The 26,948-nt window shown below is 42.0% G+C and overlaps 1 protein-coding gene across 5 annotated transcripts in view; it reads right to left on the bottom strand.

The window, feature by feature from the left end:
* The window catches only part of Lvrn (laeverin), a 109,541-nt gene extending 105,498 nt beyond the window's left edge, over positions 1-4,043 (bottom strand). For all 5 annotated transcript variants that reach the window (XM_020171569.2, XM_074056990.1, XM_020171568.2 and 2 more), the window contains exon 1: positions 3,197-4,043. In XM_020171569.2, the coding sequence (XP_020027158.2) occupies positions 3,197-3,885 (689 nt within the window). In that variant the 5' untranslated portion in view covers positions 3,886-4,043. The remainder of the gene's footprint in view (positions 1-3,196) is intronic.
* Positions 4,044-26,948: the final 22,905 nt, after the last annotated feature.

The raw sequence follows: 26,948 nt of genomic DNA, 5'->3' as shown, positions 1-26,948 counted from the left end.
TTGATGGTCTACCCATGTAACAAATGAGATGAAACTAAATACACTTGGACTACCAGTGTCACAAATCCCACTCTTGATAACTGTGCTATAGTTATGTAGAATATAACCACTGGGGGAACTGCATGGAGATTACATTGGCCTCTCTGTAATATCTTTGCCAATTCTGGTAACTCTATAACTCAAAATAAAGAGAAAATATGTGAGGTACTAGGGCTGAGGGCATGGCTCAAGTGGTAGAGCACCTGCCCAGTAAGCAGGAGGCCCTGAGTGCAAACCTCAATGAAAACAACAAAAAAAAAAAACCTTTAAAATTTATGTTTTCTGAACACCATTCTAAACTCACTGATTAGTTTTTTTTTTTTGCTCTTATAAAATTCATAACTTGATAAAATACACAGAACATAAAATTTACCATAGTGACCATTTTGAAACACTCAGTTCAGTAGCGGGAAGCCCATTCCCACTGTTGCACAACCAGTGTCCAGAACTCTTTTCATTTTGTAAAACTGAGATCCTATAACCCAAAACCCCTGCCCCTGGTTTCTTCACACCTGGCATCTTGTTAGACTCACACCACCAGGAACCTGACAGTCTCCATGTTTAGACAACAAGGAGGCTTCTCCTATATGACAACCTGACCTGCTGACCAGGCACCCAAGCTGCATGCCTGTCACTGGGCACCTCCCTTCTCTTTTCTTCCCCATGAGACTCTAAAGGTCAACAGTGGTAACTTCTATTACATGAATTAGACAACAGAGGTAAAGAGACAGGCTCCATTCACACTGCTGATGTTCAAATGAGGCCTCTGAGGCTCCCAGAATTCACCAGCCACAAGCCTTCTTTCTGTTCCTGGCTCAAAACTTAATTATAGGTATCTTTTCCTCGTGGTTTCAGAAGCAGAGACCAAGGGACAACTTTCTGGTAACAGCTTTTCAGAAACATCACAATTCTGGGCTCTACCTTTGCCTTTTTTGTTGTTGTTGTTCTGAAGTTTGAAGTCAGGGCCTCACAGCTTGCTAGGCAGGAGTTCTACCTCTGGAGCCATGCTCTCAGCCCTTTTTCTCTTTGGTTAGTTTTGGACAGGGTCTCATGTTTTTGCCCTAGTGGGCCTGGACCCAAATCCCCCTATTTACATTTCCCACACAGCTGAGACTACAGGTGTGTACCATCACCCCAGCTTGTTGGTTGACAAGAAGTCTTGCTAACTTTTTGCCCAGGCTGGTCTCAAATTGCAACCCTCCAGATCTCTGCCTCCTGAGTTGCTGGGATTGCAGGTGTGAGCACTATGCCTGGCTCTACATTGGTTTTACTGTTCTTGAAAATACAGTTACTAGTAACAGCTAGAGTTGGCTGGTGCAGTAGAAAAATGGAAAGGGGCTTCCTTTCCCAATTTCCAGTTCGTTTGGTTACAGACCCACTAAGAAAGGAAGAGAGGGTGAACAATGGAGATCTACTAACCAGTAGAAAACCCTGTCCCATATGTATGTGCAGAGTTTTTTTGCTGGGTGGAGGGGTGTCTGAATTACAGTTATTTCAAAAGTTTTGCTGTACACAGTTCTAAGGAGTAAATTTGAAAAGTTTAAGAATCAATGTGTATTTAAAAGAGAAAAACCAAACACTGTCCTTAAAAACAAAATTTACAGGTTACATATCCAGCAAGGCAGCCCTTAAACTCACTTTAAAGGCTTCAAATTGCTGAAAAAGTGCAAGAGACAATTTAGGGGAGATTTAGTGGGATTCCACTCCCCCCAGAGTATCTGAGAGCATTTTCTTTAATAATAAAGTGCTAAGAACATGAGTTGTGTGAACCCCAAATACTCCATCAATTTATAAATGAAGAAAAGGATCGTTGGTTTGAAAAAGAAAAAACCAGCAGGGCATAGTGGTTCATGCCTGTCAACTCAGCTACTTGGGAGGCAGACAAAGGAGGATCTCAGTTCAGAGACCAGCCCTGGCCAAGGGAAAAAAAAAGTTAGCAAGAGTCTATCTCAGTAAACAAGTTAGCAAGCTGGGAATGGTGACATACGTGTTAGCTCAGCTCTGAGTTTGGCATAGGTAGGAGGATCAGGGTCTGAGGCTGGCCTGGAGCAAAAAGTTCCAGACCCTAAGGTCAAAAGGGCAGGAGGCGTGACTCAAATGGTGGAGCCCCTTCCTGGCAAGGCACCGGTTCAAGCCCCAGTACCAAGGAAGAGGAGATGGAGATGATAATTTCCCTCATTGTTATCTTTCATTTCCCAGGCCTTAGCTGGATTTCAGTGCTGTAGCTTCAAAGCGTTGGAGAAAACCCTTCTTGGGTAGGGGCTGGAAATGCTGAGTGTGGGAGACTTTATCTCCAAGGAGTGTCAGTGGACACATGGACGGACATTGTAGACTTGCAAACTCAGATGGGAGGTTCCTCGTTATTACTTTTATTTATTTCAGCAGATGAATCCCAGAAGTGCCAATCCTTTGCCAGCAAAGGGCGATGTGGGAAGTGGGAAGGGATTAATTAAAAGTGATCCTAAAGTTTTGGAAAGACTTTGTAAAAGCCAAAGGTTCTGGGAACAAACAGCCTGACTAAGAATATTTGTTGCAAGAACCACAGCTGGGGGGATGGAGAGGCAGAGAGATTGCTGAGCACCAGGAGCTCAGAGCCCAGAACCACAGGCCTTCTCTTGCTCTTGATAGGCAGGTGCTCCACCACTTCAGCCATTGCTCCTAGCCCTTTTTGCCTTAGGGTCTCCAGCTTTTTGCCCAGGGCCAGCTTCAGACCAGGATCCTCCTACCTATGCCAACCCCAGAGCTGGGATTATAGCTACGCACCCCAATTCCGGGTGGTACCCGGCCTTCAGTTTCACCACCAGGCAGGTTCACATCCCTCCCTCGGGGAATGGTCCACATTTCCTGGCTATTACTTAGGTTGTTGGTTACAGCACCAATCTTTGCGCAGGAAGGGATTTGTTCAGGGGGTGAAGGGGTTCCTGGCTAGAGAGGAAAGGGGCTTTCTGAAGCAAACGATCGACTTCTGGGGCGACAGCGACCTCCAAGGGGATCACGACAGAGACTAATGGATGGGCAGGAACAGGGCGGAAAACCAAGCAGGAGGAAGACCCAGACGTGGAAGCAATCATTCCTAGCTGAGTCCCGGGAGGAAAACGGAGGAAGCCATCGGAAGGGCAAGAACAGAGAACAGGCGCACCTGCACAGTGGCCCTTACCTGCGCTCGCCCTGGTCTGTATAGACGTTGAGGAAGAGCCCCTCCCTGGTGTCCGGGAGCACCGGGCCTGAGAAGCAGAGCTGCAGCTCGTAGAGGCCCCCGGGCTGCAGGGCCTCGCCGAGCTCCAGCACCGCGTATTCGGTGTCTAGCACGAACCACACGGAATCTACCGGCACGCGGCCCACGGTGGCGTTGGCGGTGGCGAAGTTCAGGGGACCGTGCACCTCGGCGGCATCGAGGTCCAGGAAGAGGCTGTGCAGTAGCACCCGCGCCGTGGCCACCGCGCAGCGCACGGTGATGTTCACCCGGCCGGTGAAGTTCAAGCACCGCGCCAACAGCTGGCCGGGTCGCAACCGGGGCCATAGCTCCAGGTCGTAGTGAAGTGGCACGAGCCATGACGGCAGGCGCTGCTGGTCCCAGGGCCCTGGTGGTCGCCAGTCTTTCCAGGTGGTGGTCACGGCCGGCTCCTGTGCATTTCTGGGGTCCGGGGTTGCCTCCTGTGAGTGGGGAGGGGGTGACGCGGCGTCCTGGACCTTCCGGCCACGCTGCTCTGATGGCGAGACACGCTCGCAGTGGCCGTACAGGCTGGCGAGCACGGTCAGCGCCAGCAGGAGAGCGGCAGCCAGCGCGGCCACCACCAGGGCCACTGTACGGCTCACATAGAAGCCAGAGCTGGAAGGGGGCCCCATGGCAGGTCGCCGACGGGCGCAGACCGGGACCAGAGACTGCAACAGCAGCAGCTCAGCCCCGGACAGGGTGCTCAGAGATGGGACCCCCGTCCTCTCTTATACTCTCCCTCCTACTCCAGGAACCTTGGAGGACTGGGACATGAGAAAGCGGTTGGGCCCAGGGCTCCCCCCGCCCCCAACCCCAGCTAATCAGATCCAGGTCCCTGCCTACCCACCCCGCCCCCCCCCTCGGAGCTGCGAAAAGGCAGATCCGGCGCGCGCCCCCCTGGCTCCGAGGGGAGCCATCGCGCAGAGGAGGTCTCCAAGTCCCTGCGTGGAGGAAGCGGCCACTCCCACTAGAATCTAGCCAACCCCCTCGGGGTTACTAGGATTGCGGGATTGGCTGGGACGCGCCCATTAGTTTCAGGTGCCGTCGGAAAGGGTAAGGTTCCACCCTTGCCTCCTTGACCAGAGGGATGAGCTACCAGTGACACAATTCGTCACCACCCGGGGCTTCCTACGCTAAGCGTGGGATGATCCAATGCGACATTTAGGGACGGGCTTGGAAATGACCCTTCGAGTGGCAACCACGCTGTCATGACAAACATCTGAAGCCAAACTGTGCCCCCCCCCCAAATTCTTCTCCTGAAGATGCCCTGGGCGCAAGTGGCCTGGACAGCCAGAACCAGCTTGAGACAAAGTCCCAGAGACTTTCCCGAGTTTAGGAAGCTGGACGGGAGGAGAAGGTGACAAAAAGCTAGGGAGCATGGCAAGGTCTATGTCTCGCCGGTGAAGAGGAGGGAAGGAGCGGGACGCGAAACCTTCACTTAGGTCCGGATATGGCAGCCGAGGGGACTTCCCTTCCTGGAGCCCTGGAGCCGGGGCTGGCTCTGCGCACCCTTGCCCCGGGACAAGAAGCTCTGCTTGCAAAACCCACTCACTGCCGGCAAAGAGGATAAAACAGCCCAGCCGCCAGCCTCCCCACCCGTGAACCACGGGCTGGAACTGTTTCCCAGGCGGAGTCCCGGGCGGGGACGTCGTCCGCACGCCCCGCATCTGTTTGCTATTTAGCTAGTGCGCCTGGGAGCGTCCCACGCCCACGCACACTTGGGCAGTAGGCACGCGCTCACGCACGCGGGAAACTGGTGGCATGACCGAGAAGCATCCGGAAGAGGGAGGGTGCAGGGGTTAAGATCGCGTTGCAGGCTGAAGACTATTTCAGTGTCCTGTCTTTATACTTGAGCCCCCCAGCGCGAAATGAACTTGTCTGTCGCCGCTATAAAGGGTGCTTCACTTACCTGCTTGGCCTCTAGTTCTTCCAACGGCGAAGCCCTTTCGCCTGAGCTTAGAAACAGATGGACCACCGACGTCCTCCTGGGGAAGGCGCTCTCCCTCGCTGAACTTTGGAACTGAAATCAATCATGTCAACTACAGCAAGCTGCTCTGGAGCAAGACCAGGAGGTGAAGCAGCCTGGGCATTAAGCGCGGGCAGATGGATGGGCTGAAATCTGTGGGCCGGACTCGGGGTTCCAGGTTGGGTTCGCTTTCTTCTGAAACGGAGGGAGCATTTTAAAATGATTACGACCACATGCGTCCCTCCAAGAAGAGCCTGGCTAGGGCTGAGGGGAAAGCCCCTTCTATTTTTCTACATGCCCGCCACACCTTGCGATCCTCAGAGGGGAATTGGGGCAGAAGTGGAGCTAATTAATCACTGGCCCTTCTCTTGAAAGGTTTTCTAATTCTAGACTCATAAGGAAAGGTAAAACACGAAAGATGCAACAGGATTATTTCAAATACGTTAGAGGTGTTCCTCCCCTCAATTATATGTAAGAAACTACTGAAGCCTGCACGAGTGGCTCAAGCCTATAATCTTAGCTACTTGGAAGGCAGAAATCAGGAGAATCGAGATTCAAGTACAGCCTGGGCCAAAAAAAAGAAAAAGAAAAGTGAGACCCTATCCCTATCTCAAAAATACCCAACAAAAAAGTCCTGGAAAGAAAAGAAAAAAGGGAGGAGAAAGGAGGAAAGAAGAGAATAAGAAAGAAAATGTGTATGTGGACGTATTAATTCCATTTCTCTAAATCATTAAGAATATAGAGATTGGCTTCTGTACAAAAAGTTTCAGAGCAATAAGATCACACCAAATGATTCAGCAATTTAAATCTTAAAAGCCAGATAAATCATGAATGTTACTCAAATGAGTTGCAAAATAGCCTTCTGGCTGAGTCAGGATCATAACGATTTTAAAAACTGGAAAAAGTATTGTAGAAAGTACTTCACATCTCAATGAAAAGGTCGTGCTGAAGTATAGATCCGTTGCCAGGAAAATAGTCACTAAAAAATTTTCAAAAAGTTTAACATGGCGCTCAGAAAATCTTGCTACTCAGACCAGCTGAAGCAGGGTGGGGGAGACTTTGGTGCCTCCTCCCCAGCTGACAACTTCTGGAGACAGTTTTAGTTGTCACAGCCAGCAGGTGGAAGTACTAGTGGTAACTGGTGAGCAGAGCACAGGAATAATGCCAAATATATCCAAAAATGCACAAAACAGTCCCCAGGGCAGTGGAATAGACAGCACAAAACGTCATTGATGCCACTTTTTAGAAACCCTTAGTGAAGGCAATAATCGAAGGCTTTGCTTTGCTTTGCTTTGCTTTGCTTACCAGGGAAACCTGCTTGGATCTCGTGCTGGTGCTCACTCTTGTTCACACTAAAGCTTGGGTGTATCTATTATTTTTCCATGCTTTTGTCCTGATGCTTATAACCCCTAATAATACTTTATTGTAAGTCTTAGGGCACATGATTGAATCTGTCTTTTTATTTTCATTTATTTTGAAAATTCCATTTTTTGAATGGACAATATATTCCTGAGCTAAAAATTAAAACAGCTCAGCACAGTGGTTCATGCCTGTAATTCTAGCTACTCAGGAGGTGGATACAGGAGGATCACAGTTCAGGGGCAAAAGGTTTTTGAGACTCCATCTGAATAAAAAGGCTGACATGGTGGCATGGAATAAAACAATACACATGAGACCTCTGCACACATGGGGCCAGAGAAAAGTCACATGATATTTACAAAGATAGACAGCATGCAAAGCACCTTCCCCAATCCCAGTGGGATGAAGTTGGAAATCACTGACAAAGAAAACTGGAAAATTCTAACAACATGCTCTTAAGCAACCAGTGGCCCAAAGACAAAATCACAGGGGAGATTAGAAAATTCTTACAGTTGTGTAAAAAAACAAAACAAAACATGCCTGCCAGAACTTAGAGGGTACTGTGAAAGCAGGTCTCAGAAGGAAAATTATAGGCATAATGCCTTCAGCAAAAAAGTATACCTGAAGTCATTAACATAACTACATCTTTTTTTTTTCATTTTTACTTTATTATTTATATGTGCATACAAGGCTTGGTTCATTTCTCCCCCCTGCCCCCACCCCCTCCCTTACCACCCTCTCCGCCCCCTCCCTCTCCCCCCCCTCAATACCCAGCAGAAACTATTTTGCCCTTATTTCTAATTTTGTTGTAGAGAGAGTATAAGCAATAATAGGAAGGAGCAAGGGGTTTTGCTGGTTGAGATAAGGATAGCTATACAGGGCATTGACTCACATTGATTTCCTGTGCGTGGGTGTTACCTTCTAGGTTAATTCCTTTTGATCTAACCTTTTCTCTAGTACCTGTTCCCCTTTTCCTATTGGCCTCAGTTGCTTTAAGGTATCTGCTTTAGTTTCTCTGCGTTAAGGGCAACAAATGCTAGCTAGTTTTTGAGGTGTCTTACCTATCCTCACCCCTCCCTGTGTGCTCTCGCTTTTATCATGTGCTCAAAGTCCAATCCCATTGTTGTGTTTGCCCTTGATCTAATGTCCACATATGAGGGAGAACATACAATTTTTGGTTTTTTGAGCCAGGCTAACCTCACTCAGAATGATGTTCTCCAATTCCATCCATTTACCAGCAAATGATAACATTTCATTCTTCTTCATGGCTGCATAAAATTCCATTGTGTATAGATACCACATTTTCTTAATCCATTCGTCAGTGGTGGGGCATCTTGGCTGTTTCCATAACTTGGCTATTGTGAATAGTGCCACAATAAACATGGATGTGCAGGTGCCTCTGGAGTAACAGTCTTTTGGGTATATCCCCAAGAGTGGTATTGCTTGATCAAATAACATAACTACATCTTAAGGAATTAGGGGAAAAAGGGAAGGAAAAGGAAAGAAGAAAATAATAAAGTTGGATGGAAATTAACAAAATTGAGAGTAGAAAAGTTAAAGAAACCAGAGTTGTTTCTTGGAAAAGAACAACAAAACTGACACTGCTTTAGCTGAGCTGACAAAAAGAAGAGAGAGAGGCAAATAAATAAAATCCTAGATGAAAGTAAGGACATTACCACTGACTTTGCAGAAATAAAAATGATTATACCAGAATACAATAAACAATTAAATGCCAAGGAGGTAGTTAACCCAGAAGAAATGGACAAATTCCTTGGAATACAGAGCTTACAAAAACTAGCTGAAAAAAATAGGAAAAGAAAAATCCCAATTGAACTATAATAAACAGAGATTGAATCAGTAATCAAAAGTCTCCCCCAAAAGAGAAGAGTGCTGGACCAGATAGCTTCATTGGGGAATTCTATCAACCATTTAAAGAATTAAAACAAAAGTCTTTTTTTGCCAGGCACCAGTGGCTCATGCCTGTAATCATAGCTACTCAGGAAGCAGAGATCAGGAGGATGGAGGTTCAAAGGCAATCCCGGCAAATAGTTTGTGAGACCCTATCTTGAAAATACTTATCTTACAAAAGGGCTGGTGGAGTGGCTCAAGGTTTAGACCCTGAGTTCAAACCCCAGTACTGCAAAGATAAACTAAATAAATAAAACAAAAGTCCTTTTTAAACCATCTAGTATTTTTTATTTTAAAACTCTCTTCATGAGGCCAGTTTTACTCAGATAACAAAGCCAGATATTGACAACACAAGAAATTATAGGTCAATACCCTTATGAATTAAATTAAATAGCCTCAATAAAATATTAGCAAGTCAAATCCAATAGCATATTAAATGGATTATTTATCATAACCTAGTGGGATTTATACTCGGAAGGCAAGGATGGTTCAACTTAAGAAAATCAATCAGTACCACATGTCACATTAATAACAAAGGAAAAAAAAGGCATGATCACCTCAACCCATTTTGGTTTTTTTCTGTTTGGCGGTACTGGGGTTTGAACTCAGGTCTCATGCTTCCTGGGTAGGCACTGTACCGCTTGGTCATGTCTCTAGCCATGTGATAATCTCAATTAATGCAGAAAAGGTATTTGATAGACTCCAAACCTTTTACAATTAAAAAAACTCAGAAAACTAGGAAAAGAAGGGAGAGTCCTCAACATGATAAAGGTTGTGAAAAACACACAACTTACATTAAGTTCAGAAACAAGATGGCTGCTTTCATTGCTCTATGTAACATGATACTGGAAGGCCTAGCCAGAGCTACTAGACAAGAAAAAAAATTATTCAAGTTGAAAAGCTATCTTAAACAAATTGCCTTTTTTCAAAAGCAGAGAACAGGAAAGTAAAAAAGGACCTGTCTGGGGGTTGGTACCAGTGGGGAGGGGGGAGGATATAAGGAAAAGGTGTAGGAGGGTGAAAATGGTAGAATATTACGTACTCATGTATGAAAATGGAAAAATGAGACCTGTTGAAACTATTCAACAGGGGTGAATATGAGGGGAGGGGTGAATTTAACTATGGTGTATTATAAGCACTTTTGAAAATGTCACATTGTACCCTCAGTATAACTGTTATAGGAAACATTAAGGGAAACAAAGTCACTGAGACCATTTTTACAGGAAGCAGGGAGTTAATTACACTAGGGGACTCAGGGGAGATAATTTCTCAAAGCACTGAGGCTGGATCTGTGTCAGGGGCTGGGTTAAATACTTACAGAGTTTGTCCGCCACCCCCTTCAGAATGTGGTCACAGTTACAGAAAACACTGCAGAGCTAGCTGGAGGCTTGCAACTTTTCAGAGCTAGCAAAAGGCTGCTTATAGACTCAGAGTGGGGAAACCAAGGAGAGTACCAGACACAGCAAATCCCAAGCCAGCCTCAACACAACAATAATATGATAATAAAAACACCCTCCAAAAAAAAGAAAAGGAAGAGGTAAAGAGTGGGAGAAATAACAAATGCAGAAAAAAAATCACCAGCTCTCCCAGAGCTCCCTGCAATCCCCTCCCAATTATACTCTCCCCCAAACACCACTCTCAAGTTTATGGCACTCACTTGCTTTGTTTTCTTTATTTCACCACCTACATGTGCATCCCTCTTCCATCTTCCATTTTTGAACTTTCTATGAAAAACAACCTTAATGTGTATGCTATATACCTGGCCCCTTAGCTCAACATGACATTTGTAAGATTCATGCATGATGACTTTAGACTTAGTTTTACCAATGTATAGCGTTTGGTTGTATTCACATTTCATGATTTACTTATCTACTCTACGGTTGATAGATATTGAAGTCCCTTTCTTGTTGTGCTTGTTTGTTTGTTTGTTTGTGAAGATGGGGTCTCATTACTCATCCCAGACTAGCCCCAAACTCACAGCCTCCTGAGCGCTGGGATTACAAGTGTATACTACTGATGCCCAGCTTCAAGTCATCTTTAGCGTGTAATTATTAAGAAAATTACTAATAAACACTCTTAAATGTGTCCGCTGGCACACATTTTTGTTGAATATATACCTAGAAGTGAAATTATTAAACTGTGGGATGCACGGGTACTTTCAACTTAAGTAGAGAACACAAACTACTGGCTGTGCTGATTTATACTCTCACCAGTTGTGTGTAAAGGTTGCTACTGCTCTGTAACTTCACCAGCACTTGATGTTGTGAAGGTTTTGACTTTTAGCCCTTCTGGCACGTGTGTGTGGTACCTCATTCAGGTATTCATGTCTATCTCCTTGGTGAGCTATAAGACCACACATCTTTTTCACATATCATTAGACTTGGGATTTCTTCACTTGTGAAGTGCTTATTCAAGCATTTTATATATTTTTCTCGAATAGATATATGTCTCTCTTGTTGATTTGTATATATTCTGCAGATAAGCATTTATTGGTTATATGTGTTACTCTTTTGACCAGGCACTGGTGGCTCATGCCTGTAATCCTAGCTACTCAGGAGGCACAGATCAGGAGGATCATGGTTCAAAACCAGCCTGTGCAAATTGTTCTCGAGACCCTATCTCAAAAATACCCATGACAAAAAAAGGGCTGGTAGAGTCAAGTGGTTGAGTTCCTGCCTAGCAAGCATGGCCCTGAGTTCAAACCCCATTATAGCCAAAAAGAAAAAAAAGAAAACCTTTTCTGGTATTCAAACCAAATATAGACAGCTGAGAATAGTAGCCTTCAGGAAGAGGGGAACTTCCTTTCAAATATCTTGGAACTCCAAATACTAGTGTTCCCTTCCAAGGCCTGATTGGGATTGCTTCTGCCATTCTGAGTTTACTAAGTCTTGCTTCCATGTGCCTAAAAAACGTTGAGGGTGTGTTGAGTTTAGCAGCGGTGGCCTCATGGTCTCAGGTAGTAGCAAAGAAAACCTGCCTTCCTTCAGACCTTCTGTTGCAGGGACTACAATTGATTGGCTCTGGGCTGCTGCTCTGAATTGCCACTTGAAGCCATGTGTCCTGTGTGCAGCTGGGAGTCAATGAATGGCTGAATATAGCCTCTACTGGCTCCCTGCCCTTTGTGTCCCATCCTGTTTCCCCCAGGAAATCTCCAAGTCTAATCCCCTGGAAGTCAGCTTTTTGGAGGATTCAACATTACAACCACAGAAAAAGTCATGTTTAAAACTCTGCTACATTTCTGTCTGGATACATAAATAAGTTTTCCCTTTTATCATCCTAATTCAAAATTTATGGGTAGGAGGTGTTGAAGAATAATCCTTTTTTCCTTGAATTTTTTTATTGGAACATCATGAGTTCTTCTGAGATTTGTAATGTGAGGGTTTTTTTTCAGTTTAAGAAACTTTTTAGGCTTATGTTTTTAATTATTGCTTCTGTTTCTATTGTTCTGTCTTTTTTGCATATTTACACTTGTTTTTTATCTTAAGTCATTTTTCTCTTTAGTTCTTGGAGAGCGTCACCTGCTCTACAAGTGCAGCCTTAGTGCTGTGGCCTCCCTGTCTTTTCCTCTCTCCTGTCAACTTTCTTTTCTGGACCTATTTTACTACATCCAATAAATGATGACAAGTCTGAGGAAACCAAGGACTGATATCCAGGGGATGACATGCTGCATTGGAGTGGTACTACCCCTGCAAATAAGGCATTTTATGAGGGGTGGGGGTGGGGACAGAGGAGCCAGCAAAGACTTTAAGACATTGTAGTTTCGCTTATACTCCAACTATTCAGTGTCAGACAGCCACACAGTGGTGCTGACGGAAGTGTGGAGGGGTGGGGTGAGGGGAGGGTAATGTGAGGGAGAGGCGACTCCATTGCAGCCTCTGGAGCTGCAGGGGATGAACGCAAGAGTTGTGTTGGGAGTAGGCTCGCCATCCACAGGTAAGTAGGGTTCTTGGTTCCACTTCCTATCTACTTAGTCAAAGATCTCTTTCCATGCGAACCCTGGACGCTGTCCTTGCCTAGGTACCAACACCAAACAGGTGTCCCCCTTTGTACAGCCATAATGTGAGAAGGAGACCAGTGCTGTCAGTCTCCAGTTAGAAATATTCTGTTTCTGACCCTTGGGAGTGGTTGGTTGGGGCAGAGACGGCTGATTTGAACTTTCTTCCAAGCAGGCAGGATGCCTTCCTGGATCCAGCAGTAACTAGAAACTCCTCCAAATACCACCAATACGTGGTGGTCACTGGTAACTTTTGGTGGTGGCATTTTTTTCCTTCTTGAAAGTGATTAGGCATTTTAGTGACAAGCTAGGGAACTTGCTCTCGGAGCTGTCAAGAGATCCCATTTCATAGAGGCCTCTACCTCATCACTTACAGTTTTATATAAGGCATGCAAATACTTCTCTTCCCTTCCACACACTAATGGAATTTGGCACAGAAACCATGGCTCACTTGTCCATGAAGCACTGAGCATAGTACCCGCCTGTGCCCAAGAAGCACTGAGAACAGCACCCTCATAGCATGACGGGTCCAATGATTGTTTATGGAATGGACATGGGCCTCAAATGGTTAGCTCCCAAGGGTTCTGTTTATCCTACCATGTCTCATTGCATGCAATATTTTAGTCACTCTCAGTAAGTCAATTTGTTTAAAATGAAAATCAACTCTGTAAATCAGTAAATAAGAAAACACACAGTCTAACTTTGGAAGTTCACATACAATTGAGATCAAACCATTTTAAAAAAAAGGAGCATAAAGTAGTGTTTTCTTCTCTATAGCATCTTGCACACAATCTGGTGTGGGAACCACAAGTATGAAAAGCACTGATTAAAATAAAAAAACACAGAAAGCTGAGTGCAGTGGCTCACATCTGTAATCCTAGCTATTGGAGCCCCAGTGGTGCAATCGGTTATCGCACGGTATTTATATGTAATCCTAGCTACTTAGGAGGCTGAGATTGGGAGAGTTGTGGTTTGAGGCCAACCTGGGCAAAATGTTCATGAGACCTCATCTCAACCAACAAAACACTGGATGTGGTGATGTGGACCTGTCATGTTAGCTATGCTGGGTAGCACAAATATGAGGACCCTGGTCTAGGTAAGCCTAAGCAAAAAGTGAGACCCTGTCTTATAAATAATCAACACAAAAAGGCTTGGGGAGTCTCAAGGGTAGAGTCCCTGCCTAGTAAGCATGAGCCCCTGAGTTCAACTCTCAGTACCCCCGCAAAAAAAAGAGAGAGAAAGAGAAAGAGAAAGGAAGAGGGGGAGGAAAGGAATGAGGTAGGGAGGGAGAAAGAGAGGGGGAGAGAGAAACACATGAAGAAGCAAGTCATGTTAGGTAGTAATACTAAAAACATTTATTAAAATATGTATTTATTTCTTTTTTAGCTCTATATTTAATTACATAGAATCAAATAAACTCGATTTTCAATAAAATATTTGTTTGGTCACCTGTTAGATGAGGAATTAAGGACTACAAAAGAACATCTCAAATGAATTTCATGAAGCAGGTAATTGCCACATTCCATTGATAAATAAGTCCTGGTGTGTTCATTATGGTTTAGTCTAAGCTGCTATAATAAAGGGACCCCAAAAAACAGCAGATAACAGCAATAATCCAGAGTTAAGTAGAAAGTCCATAGTGGGCATTTTTTTACAACATCCCTGTCCTCCAAGGGTGTGGTCTTTGTCTACATGCTCAACATGGCCTCACCAACATACTACATCTGCAACTTGGACCCAACACAGGAAGAGAAAGACAGTGTGGGACAGTGTTTTCTTTTAGGGAAGTGATGCTGGTGTTCCTGCATATGTCGTGTTTGCTTATATCCCAGTAGTAAGGCGAAATCCAGCTCTAAGGAAGACTGGGTATGTGTACCTCTAATGTTCCAGAGGGATTTCTGTGAGCAGAAGGGCAAAGACAGTTAACAGTTCTTTTCCAGGTTTGAATAAAGCAGTTTAGTACAGTCATTCTTGCCTCAGGATTTAAAGAAAATACTAACAACCAAGAATGTACCACAAAGTTAAACCTTAGGGAGATTGTTGCAAGGTGTCGAGCACATTTTTATCTAAGGACGCACAGAAAACACTCTGAGCCATGGTCACTTTTCACACAGTTTATGAATCAGAAGAAATCAATGAAGTTCACCAACAAAAGAGGTCACACCTGCCAACTGCACCTTTGGTTCTTTAGTGCCCTTGCTAGAGGCACTTCTGCACCCCATTTCCCACTCCTTGAGGAGGCAGGAGTTCTAGGGTCTGTGAGTAGCACCTGACTCAGCCTGCCTAGAGGCCAAAAGCCCTTAGGCAGCATCCATGAGACCTCAAAAACAAAACAAAACAAACAAACAAACAAAACCCATTATTCCCATATCCTGGGGACCATCAGTGTCCAAAGGTGGCAAAGGATGAACTCAACAGAAGTTTCATAAAGGTCCATTTTTGCCCGCTATCTTGTAGTGCTATCTTGGAAAAGAGATTAGCATCCTCAGCTAATTATTCTCACCCCTCTCCCCACTTAATCCAAACTTTGTCCTGTCCTCTGCTCAGGGAGGCTTCACTCTACTAACTGCACCAGCCAGGCTCTTTGAATTGTTGACTCCTGCTGGATTTGACCAAAAGGAGGCACCATGATGACGCCTATGTGCATCTGTTCTGTGCTTCTGCTGAGGGTGGAACTCCTCCATGGTCAGAGCCCCTGCTGAGTTTCTCTTCCACAGCTCCAGCTAGGAGTCTGGCCATCCTTTCCTCTTGCTCCTTAAGGTCTCAGTGAGAGAATGGCTTCCCATGGTTGCTAGTCCCTGCATGTCTAATGGCTCCTTCTTTATTCCCCTAATTCTTTCCATACCTCTAGAAATAGCCCCTTTATGAAATTTTCTTCAGTTAAACCATGACTGTGTCATTCATTTTCTATTCGAACCCGAGACAGTAATTTTCTTAGGAATCGTTCCAGGAAATCCACTTTCAAAGTCTTTGGACTTAAGAAACTCACATATTTGAACACTCTCCTCACTGAGAGAGTGCTGACTCAAATTCTCACCAGTGGTGGCAGAGGATGGATTACAGGGAGAAAGAAAGGCACTGGGAGATGGAGTAGCAATAGGATTTCATTATTATAATGACCATGGTGATTATAAGAATTATAGATTACTATGGCTTCTTCTGACTACCATGGAGAAAGTCTAGAAAGAAACGAATAACTTAAGGATTTAAACTCTCAACTCAAGGTACAAGTGAACAGCAGGGAAATCTCAAGTCACCTTAACATGTGCTTTATTTCATTTAGCTGCAGGACCAATGTCATTTGCAACAGGTCCAGAGATGCAATCTCAATTACATGTGCAACACCCCCAGTGCTAAAGAAGAGACCGTTTGGGGAGGAGTGGGATGCTGAGACTGGGGTTGCAAATATTTGACACAGACAAAGCTGAGAACATTGAGCCTCGGTTTCCTCTGAACTTTCTTTACCTGTATTTCATCTGAGGAAGCAGCCTTCCCTTGCAGAAAAACTTTTCTGCCTCAACCTGAGAAGTTGCCCTGAAAATAAATATTTATTCCCAGGCTTCCCCCACACCACTTCTTATTGCTTCCAGGCTCAAAATGATATCCAAAGATGTGTAAGTTCTTCCCCAGGAAGAGGGTCTACATCTGCAGTGTCTGCTCTGAAGAGGAAGGAAGGGTTCACAAAGCTGTTGGGTAGTCCTTGAGCTCAAAGTCTGCCTTTAGGGAGTTCTGTGTCTCTCACTCCATGAGGCCTGGCCTCCTCTGGCAATGGTTTTAAACACAGTGGCTTGGACCCTCTTCAACTGCATACTCTGGAGGTCTTCTTGGTACACTTTCATGGTTTCCTTAGAGCTCCGTGAGGATCTGCTTCCCCAGATAGGTTCAGAGTATAGCTCCTTTCGGCATCTCTTCCTTAGGGGAAACTCAGAAAAAAAGGAGATGTTACAACCCCTGACACAGCAGTTGATCTTGGGTCCACAACTTGGTACTCATCATCCCCTCTCTTCTCCATGGTTTGTTCTAAATTCCCTTCACCTGGTCTCATGGCTCATTTGGTATGGACCATTAAATCTTCATTTCTAGTGGATCAGGTCTTATTGACAGTCAAATCCTTCTCAATGTAGGGTTGCTGTACAAGTCCACCCATAGTTACAACAGGGCAATGGAGCACTTGAATATGCCCATGTGGATCACAAAGGTGTCCCCATTATGTAAAAGCAGCCCTACCTCTTCCTGCCAACCAAGGCCAATTACCTCTGCAGAATGGTAACTCCTCTACTTGCCTGCTGGTTCCTGAGCACAAGGAATCTAAATCAAAGATTAGCCAAGCACTTCAGGAAAATCAATCACAAAAGAGAAAGAAAGCAACTGATCTTAGAGAAAACAACTTTTTGGGATAAGTGAAGCTAAAATTTTTCAACATAGTAGCTTAAAAGACACAAGTTAATATTACCCAGAAATCAGATAAATCCTTAAAACTAAAACATATTTCTCCAAATTATAGATATGTCATCTTTTGTATACTCAATTATATGTGTTTTATAGACATAGAAAGTTCAAGGAAGTTCCTCAATTGTTGAACAAAAGGACCAAGATGCAACTGAAATGAAGGTAAAGGAACAGCATACTATAGGATGTCTAGTGTTAGGCTAGGGTAGTACGAAAACAACAGAAAAAAAAATGGAAATAATGAGGATAAAATTAGAAGAAAGTCTGAAGTGCATTGTGGCAGTCAGAACTTATTGTTCACTTGTATAATCTTTTTTCCTTGATGAGTCTGGCCAGATAAGTGTCAGTTTTATTGGAGTTTTTGAAATGTGATTTCATTGACACTCTTTATCAGTTTTCAATTTAATAAATATCTGCTCAAGTCTTTTTTATTTTCTTCCTTCTGCTTGTTGTAGATTTAATTTGCTCTTGTCTTAGTTTCTCAGCATGGAAACTTGAATTATTGATCTGAGACCTTTTCTACTTTTCTAATTTAAGACATTATGTTACATATTTCTAATGACTGCTTTAGCTTCTTCCGGAGAGTGTTGATACATTGTGTTTTCATTTTAATTCAGTTTAAGCTGGTGGAAAGGTTGTTGATCAGTGGTAGAGCTCCTGTCTGGCATGTACCAGGTATTGAGTTCAATCCCCAGCACTGCAAAAAATTTTTTAAAAGAATATTTAATTTAGCTCAAAATTATTCCTAATCTCTTGTGATTTTCCATTTAACATGGCTATTTATAAATGTGTATTTTTATGTCCAAATATTAGGAAATTCTAGACATGTTTCTGTATTTGATTTTTAGTTTAATTTCATTGTTTGCAAAGGAAGATCTCAATTCTTTTATTCTCTTTTTTTCATAATCGTATTATTGTTATACTGTGGGTATATTATGACATTTACAAAAATTCTTACAATATATCATAACTGAATTCACCCCCATCACTTTCCTGTATTCCTTTCTCCCCCCTCCCATTCCTGGAATAGTTTCAACAAGTCTCATTTTTCCATTACATATATGTGTACATAATAATTCCACCATATTCACCTCCTACACCCTTTCCTTATATCCTCTCCCTCCTGCTGGTACCAACCAAGATCTCAATTCTTAAATTTGCAAAGCTTCACTTTATGCCCCAAGTTGGTAAATTTTCCATATGCATTTCAAAAAAATGTATATTCTGCTGTTGTTAGGTATAGTATCTCCTATGAATGTCGATGAGATCAAGTTAGTCAATAGTGACGTGGTTCACCTATATCTGTATTGATTTTCTGTTTTTATCTCTTTCTTCTAATAATTATTGACAGAAGAGTATTGAAATCTCTGACTATAATTGTACATCTATTTTTTCATTTATGTTGGATTTATTCACTTTGAAGCTCTTTTGTTTTGCATATACACATTTTGGAGTGTCATATCTTCTCAATGAAATACCCCCATTATGTTGCTAGCCTCTTTATCTCTTGTAATATTCCTTGTTTAAAGTTTGCTTTGTCGGATACTCATATAGTCACTCCAACACTAATTAGTGTTTTAAAGACTTGCCTCTTGTCTTCCTTTTCTTCTACATTCTGATCTTTGTAATCAAAATACATTTCTACAGACAGCACATATGGTTGTGCCTACCTTTTGATCCAAACTTATCATCTCCATTCCAAATGAGTCATTTAGACAATTACAGTGAAAGTTTATTGATATTTGACATCATGCTGACAGTTTTTCTATTTTACCTGTCTTTTTACTTTTCTCTTCTTTCTGCCTTCTTTCGAATTAAATATTCCTTAGTATTTCATCTTCAGTGCTGTTTTATCAGTTATTTATTTTTATTTTAAACTATTTTATTAGCATATATTAATTGTACAAAATAATGGGTTTTATTGTGACATTTTTATACATGCGTATAACGACATTCCTCTTATTCACACCCCCGTTAACCTGTCTGTGGTCTCCCACATTGGTCCCCGTCATCTTCCCAAAAAGTCCCCTCCCACTTCATGTCTTTTTTCCCCTAGATTCTTCATATAAGAAATGTGACATTTGTCATTGTGAGTCTGGCTTATTTTATTTAACATAATGACCTCAAGTTCCAACCATTTTTTGACAAATGACAGGATGTCATTCTTCCTATAACCAAATAATACTCCACATTCCTTTATGTGGAGTATTGTTATGGGCACCTAGGCTGATCCTATAGCTTGGCTATTGTGACTAGTGCTTCAAAACACATGGGTGTGCAGGTGTCTGTATTGTTTGTTGACTTTCATTCCCTAGGGTATATACTCAGCAGTGGTGCACATGGATCAAATGGTGCTTTTATTTTTAGTACTTTGAGGACCTCCCTTCTGATTTCCATAGTGCCTGGACTTACTTACATTCCCACCAACAGTGTGTAAGGGTTTCTTTTCCCCTGCATCCATACCAGAGTTTGTTGTTTGTTTTTTTATTACAGCCATTCTGACTAGGGTTAGATGAGCTCTCAGTGAAGTTTTGATCTGCATTTCCCTGATGGTTGAAGATGGTAAACATGTTCCCATGTATTTTCCAGTTGTATTTCTTCTTCTGAGAACTGTCTATCCAGCTCACTTGCCACATTGAGTGGATTATTTAATCTTTTGGGGTTTAGCTTTTGGAGTTCTTATATATTCTGAATATTAATCCCCTGTTGAATGAATATCTGACAAAGATTTTTTTTCCATTCTGTAGGCTGTGTCTTCACTCTGGTAATTGTTTCCTTTGCTGTGCAGAAGCTTTTTAAATTCACATAATCCCATTTGTCCATTCTTGCTCTTATCACCTGGTACCTCCTGAACTGTATCCCATCCCCAAAGAAAACAGGAACTCTGCTAGAATTTACCCAATGATAGGGTAACCTAATTTTCGAAACTCTGTCTCACATGACCCTATCTTCAGCCAATTTTTTTGAGCATTTATAATGAGGAAATGTAGCTGGGAGGTCACACTTGAGTGGAGAGAGAATAGGGGTCTAAACTCTAAGATACCTACACACACACAAGAGAGATATCCTTAATCTAAGAAAAAGAAAGACTGAAATAGGATTAGCAAGCCAGGCATGGTCTCTTCTGGAATCCTAGTTTACTCCTCTCCTTGTTTTAGGTACTTTGTGCCCAGAACAGAAAAGCCACAGGCAGTAAATCACTTTTCCCTGGAGCCCCTGTGGAGGTGAAGGGTCATGACCAAGTCAAAATAAGTCGCTACTCTTCAGACCAGGAGTCCCTGTAAGTAGGACTGTGGGCCACATCTTCCCCACTTACTCGTCAACATCATTACACTGGCATAATATCCCATGACAAATTGCAAAGTCAGATAACAAACCACCGTTGGATTTCTTTGCTGGAATGGGGATTTTTCAGAAGCCATCATGTGGTGAAAAACCAATGTTCTCTCAGCTATCAAAGGAAAAGGACACCTGGTTTCTGGTGGTTTGGGTTTTGGTTTTTCCCCTACTTCTGCTATCATCAGCTGTGTTTCACAAGGGGATATAGTTTCCATTGGTTGCACTTTGACACACTGAGGAGACTTTGAAGATGGGCTCTTCCCCCCACATATGTAGAAAGTAATGGATTGTTTTGTACCTTCAATATGTATTTTGGAAGAATAAAATACACATATTTTCTATTTAATTTTAATTTTGAATTAGCATACATTATGAATATGAAGGATTTCATTGTGATAATTCCATACATGTGTACAGCATGCTTTGAATAAGTTCACCCCTCCCTTATTTTCCCATTCCTCCCTCTCCCTCCTGCCGTCTTTGCAAACAGTGCTTGATGGGTCTATCCTTCTGTCTTCCTGTGTATATGTAGTGTATTTCCATTCCAGTTTGGTGGAATGTCTGTGAAGAGACATATCTACAAAGAACCAATTTGGGGCTTATCTATTTTTCTTTTATAATTGTTTCCATGTTAGAAGTGTGCCGACATTGTAGCATAAGTCACTTTGAATAGTTTGAGATCAAACAATTGTTTCTATCCATTGTAAAAACTGCAACCAGCTTCAGACACCATCATTCGTAGTATGCAGAAAAGATAGAGACTGTGTGTGCTGTGGTGCTGGAGATCAAACCCAGGCCTTAGGCATGCCAGGCAAGTGCCCTACCACTGACCCACTTCCCCAGCCCCTAGACTCCTATTTATTTAAACTCATAGCATCAGTTTCACAGGATTGTTTTATTTTTAGTATTTTTATACCAGATTTTTTATTTTCTTAACCATTCTCTTACTTATGTGCATTTAAATTACTTCTAAGTATTTCTAAGTATAATAAAGAGTGTTAAATTAGACATATACCTAGTTTAAAAACCACTTCCTTCAGAGTAGAGTAAAGGTATTACAATATGACCATTTCTACTTGTAAATAAATATCATTAAACTGTCTTCCAGTAAGGGGGGATTTCAAAGTATTCCACACCTCCTATGGACCCAAGCCAGTGAAAGCAGATGTCTGCAGTCAGTATCTAGCACAGGACCTGGGGCACAGAAGCACAGGCCCACCTGTGCCCATGTGTAGGACCACCAGCTTGTGCCTGGAGCAGCATTGAGTGTTAATTACTATTTTTAAAACATAGAAAATCCCTGTAACTGGAAAAGGGAGAAATTTCTCATCCTTTTTATCCCTGCTCTTTTATTGCTTAATGTGCAATCTTACTAGTGAGGATGGAAAAAAATTCTTTAAAACCCATTGGATTCTTTGGGACTTGAGATCTTCATCCCATTGCTCTCTCTCTCTCTCTCTCTCTCTCTCTCTCTCTCTCTCTCTCTATATATATATATATATATATATATATATATATATATATATATATATTTCTAGGAGTCCTGAGGTTTGATTTAAATATGAGAGGCTGTATTGCACAGTAATTAAGAAAGAAGTCTCTGAAATTAGGCAACAGAGGTTTTAGTCTTCAAACTATGGCTTCTAACTTGGTGACACTGGGGGAAATGACCTCACCTCTCAGTGTCTCAAAGTCTTCTCTTTGAAGCAGGAATAGTGATAGTGCATAAAGATTTTCTATCAAGGATTAAATAAGATAACCCCGTAAAAGCTATCCAGCAGTGCTTAGCAAAAAAAAAAAAAGTGTTGTCTACATCTTCCATGTATACAAATCTAGATATTTAGAGCGTGAGTACAAAATACATTGGTTCTTTCTGGATGAAATAGATAGTAGAAGGAAAGCTGGAGGTTGGGCACAGTGGAATTGTTGATAGTTAGGTCAATGTGCAGTTACTCGAACCCAAGCAGGTAAGCGCCCCTCTGTCTGCTCTGCCCCACTCTCTGCCCCATGCACTTGTGAGTTCAGGCTGCAACTGAAAAGTAAACTGAGGCTCCTTTTCCTTTCAGACTGCTCTGTCAGGCATGTTTGTCTCAAGCAGGAAGGAGAAGCAAGGATGATTGTCTAAAGAAACTGAATGGCTGTAGGGAGTGAATCTCTAGCAATTGATCCTAGAAGATCCTTGTCTTCGAAAAGGGCAGCTCAGTTCCCTCTGTCTCCCACTGAGCAGCACCAGAAATTGAGGAAAAGATTTAACATGAAAGAGAGAGAAATTTTTCTTATTGGTATTAAGATATAAAATATAACTATATTCCCAGCAAGCAAGTATAACTCATGATCAGATACTTCAAAAATATAAATGAAATTTAAGCAACATATTACACACAAATGTATCTCAACTTCTCATTTAACTATATAACTTAATATAATCCGCTTATGTGTGCATCCACTTAGTGCTTTTACTTGAATATAGGGTCTTATGATAACTCCCTCTTCCACTGGAAAGAAATATTAAAATAGACTTTGTACTTTTTTTCTGAAAAACAGAAGTTCATTGTCAGATGTTATTTTGGAAAATTAAATCATTCTGGCAGAAGTAGAGACTGTGTTTTCTTTGGCAAATTTGGGGGAAAACAAGTACTTATCAAAGGTGCTCAGAATAAATGCTTTGTGTATGGAACCGAAAGATATTTGGATCCACTGACCATAGAGATCAAGTCCTCAGTCCTAGGGGGAAAATGGGAAAGCTGTGAGCATCTGTCCAGATGTCTTTTCATAATAATTTAATCCAGAAGAAAAGTCAAGGGAATCAAAAACAGGACCAGATTTTCAATTTTTATTACCTCATTAAATTATTCCCAAGACAAAGGAATATACTCAGCTTCCTTCTGCTGAAATGAAATACATTTGGTGTTGTGTTAGGTTACCTGCTCTGAACAATGCCTTCTTACAACTTCATATGACAGCCCTTTCTTAACCACACCATGATTTATTTTCAATCTCTAAGCCAGAGCTTGGCTTCTCAATGAAAGAGCTCACTTGGGAATGAGAGAGGTTCCAGAAATGATGGTTTCACAACGCCCTGTCCTATGCTCAATGGTAAAGTGAAACTGCAGAGTCTCAATGAGTTGTGAAGTGTCTTGAAAGTAACTTAACACCAATAATAATTAAAATCTCAATGTGGGATTAGGAAAATGGTGAAATGAAATCAAAATCATATAGGCTTTTGACTGCATGCATTGTGCAAACCCAAGACACAGTAAAAAAAAAGTTTATAAAGATAATTCTGCAGTATAAGTAAAGGCAAGAATGGATTAGAAATTTGGGGCCAGGCATCATGGCCTGCACCTATAATCCCAGCTATGCAGGAGGTGGAGGTAGAAGGATCACTGTTCAAGCCAGCCCCCAGTAAAAAGCATGAGACCCCACATATCTGAAAATAACTAAAACAAAAAGAGTCAGGGGCATGGCTCAAGAGCACCTGTGTAGGTAAACATAATAACAGAATGAAATAGAAATAGTAGAAAGCCAAGATTATAGTATTGGAAATTAAACACAGTAAGTGAAAAAAAAACTCAATGTAAGGTTTGACATTAATATCAACAGAATATCCCAAAAGAGGAAAAAAATGGACAGAGGGAGAAAAAGGGTAAGAAAAGTACATGCCTAGAAAGAATTGAGAAAACTAAGAATGGATTACAATGAATCTAGACTGAAGGGGCAGACCAGCATAATTAATTGAAAAATATCAACAATAGCAAAACCCTTAAGGCCTACACCAGACACTTCATTGTGAATCTCAAAAATAGACCAAAGTAAAAATCTTCCAAAAAGAAAAAACAGAAGAACTAGAATCAGAATGGTGTTAGACACCCCCATGACACATTGTCAGAAGATAGAATAAGATGCTGCCGTTCCTTCAGCATCCCCAGTGAAAATTATTTTTAACTTAGAATTCTAGAACCAACAAAAGTATCAACTTATTACCAGAGTAAACTGAATATCTGCACTTTTCAGATATACAAAAACTAAAACGTTTACTTTCTATGCACTCTTTCTTAGGAAGCCAGTGAAAAATGCACTTTTCCACATAAGGAAAAAAGATGGAGATGTGAGACTCAGGAATGGTCCAAACATCCAGGGTGCAGCTGTGCAGCAGACCCCAAGAGAAACCAGCCCAGAGGACCAAGGGCAGTGCTGACTCCAGGCTGATGGAAGCTGAGGGCTGACAGCAGGGCTTTCTGATGAGCTCCGTCCTCTGAAAACATTATTGCTGCAAAACTGAAAACTGTATTGAAGCTTTTTAAGAAAATGGCAGTTCTTACGTGGAAAGAAACAGATACAAACAAATGAAAAACCAAGGTAATTAATAACTCCAGGAAAAAGGAAAAGTTATCTAAGAACAGAAATATAAATGACTGTATTGCTGCTTTGATATGCAAATAAATCATGAAGCATTCAACCTATACCACGAGATAAACATCGCAGAAGGATGTGAAGAAAGACACTAAAAGGGGGCAGTGTATATGAGAATGCAATTCCTCATTGGATGTAACCAAATTTCAAAAGTTACCTTCTAAAACTGACTAATCAAAAAAAAAAAAAATAACCCATGCAAAGTGTTTAGGAAGATGGAAACAGCTAAAACAAGATCAGAGTGGGGGAGTGAGGGTCTGGTAGGGTATTTTTGTTTTGTGTGCGGGGGCGTTAACTATAAGCTTTTTAATATTGTTTGATTTTTAAGAATTATCTGTACACCTTATGTTGATAAAAATATAAACTAATTTTGTAAAAAAAATACATAAAAATATTCAAGTGATGCAGACTCATTATGCCCCACTATTGATGAATGGATCAAGAAAATGTGGTACTTGTACACAATGGAATTTTACTCAGCCATGCAGAAGAATGAAATCTTATCATTTGCAGGTAAATGGATGGAATTAGAGAACATCATTCTATTGGGGGGGGAGAGGGAGGGGGCGGAGTGGGTGGTAAAGGAGGGAGTGGGGGCAGGGGGGAGAAATGAACCAAGCCTTGTATGCACATATGAATAATAAAAGAAAAATGAAAAATAAATAAATAAATAAATAAAAAAGAGAACATCATTCTGAGTGAAGTCAGCCAAGCTCAGAAGACCAAAAATCGTATGTTCTCCCTCATATGCAGACTTTAGATCTAGGGCAAATGCAGCAATGTAGTTGGACTTGGATCACATGACAAGGGGAGAGCACATACTATCTATAGGAATAGATAGAAAACCCAAAACATGAAAGTGTTTTATGTCCCCACTCCAGAGAAGCTAATACAGAAACCTTAAAGCAACAGAGGTTATCGTGAGAAGGGAATCAGTAACGAGGGTAAAGATCAGTTAGAGATGAATCAACATGGGTCATAACACGTGTACACGAAAGCAATGCTAGGAATATTTCTGTATAGCTATCCTCAACTCAACTAGCAAAAACGCTTTGTCTTCCTTACTAGGCTTGTCTCTTTTCTTCAACAAAACTAGTGATAAAGGCAGAACAGGGCCTGCCTGGAACTGAGGAGGGAAGGGGGCAGAAAGTGGGGGAGGGGGCAGGAGGGAGAAATGACCCAAACAATGTATGCACATGTGAACAAAAGAATTAAAAAGAAAAAGAAAGAAAAATGCAAAGCACAGCAGAAAATGCAGGGCAGAGAGATCACCAGTTTCATAAACCAAAATGACCTTTGCTGTGTTTCCTTCATCTTCTATAGAAATAGCATTATAAGTAGATTTTTATATGCAATTAAATAGTCTTGCTTTTTAAAACCTTAGCTTTATTCCAAAAGCAATTTTTCTCAGCTGTGTTTAGCTGCATAAAGTTCCTCTGATGGCCTTCATACACCTGTTGATTCTTGGAGAGCGAAAGCATCTCCAAAAATGATAAACAACCAGGAGAGAAAGGGACTCCTTTTTTAAAATAAAATCTTACATTTGGTTAAAGAAAAGCCTTTTGAAAAACTCAACCCAAATGAGCTCAAGTAAAAGGGAACCTTATTGGCTTATGGATCTGAAGTGTCCGCTTGTCACTTTCGGCGTTGTTAGTACAGGGCTGAGACAGTGTCACAGGACCCAGTTCTCTTTCCCCATCCTTACCAGAACTTGCTTTCTTCTCTTCCTCCTTCCCCTTCTTCTTGGCAAATAATTGTTGTACAGGAGGATATGCTGTGATATTTACATATGTGCTTATAATATATATCAATTAGATTCACCCTCTCCATCATTCTCCCTCCTCCCCACTCCACCCCTTCTTAGAGCAATTTCAACAGGTTTCATTCTTCTGTTTTCCCATGACTACAAAACACATCCACCATATTGGCCCTCCTTCACCCTTTCCTTATGCCCTACCTCCTCCCACTGAAACCCATCCCCAGAAAAGACCCGTTTTGCCCTCCTGTCCTTCATTTTAAAAAAAGTGTATATTGATAGTTCAGGGGGGTTTCCTGTAGTCATTTCAGACATGTATATATCATGGTTTAATCAGATAATAGCCCCACTCCACCTCCATTCTTACTCTTTCTCTATCACCCTGTCCCCCTTTTGTTCAACCTCTTATAGACATTTGCTCTTCTCTACAGTTCTTAGTTGGTTTTCCTCATGGTCACCAGATGACAGCAGCAATTTCAGCCCTACATTTTTCCAGGAAGCTTCTTTCCCT

This window comes from Castor canadensis, chromosome 16 (genome assembly GCF_047511655.1).
Source record: "Castor canadensis chromosome 16, mCasCan1.hap1v2, whole genome shotgun sequence".
NCBI lineage: Eukaryota > Metazoa > Chordata > Mammalia > Rodentia > Castoridae > Castor > Castor canadensis.
This window is presented reverse-complemented; position numbering and strand designations above follow the sequence as displayed.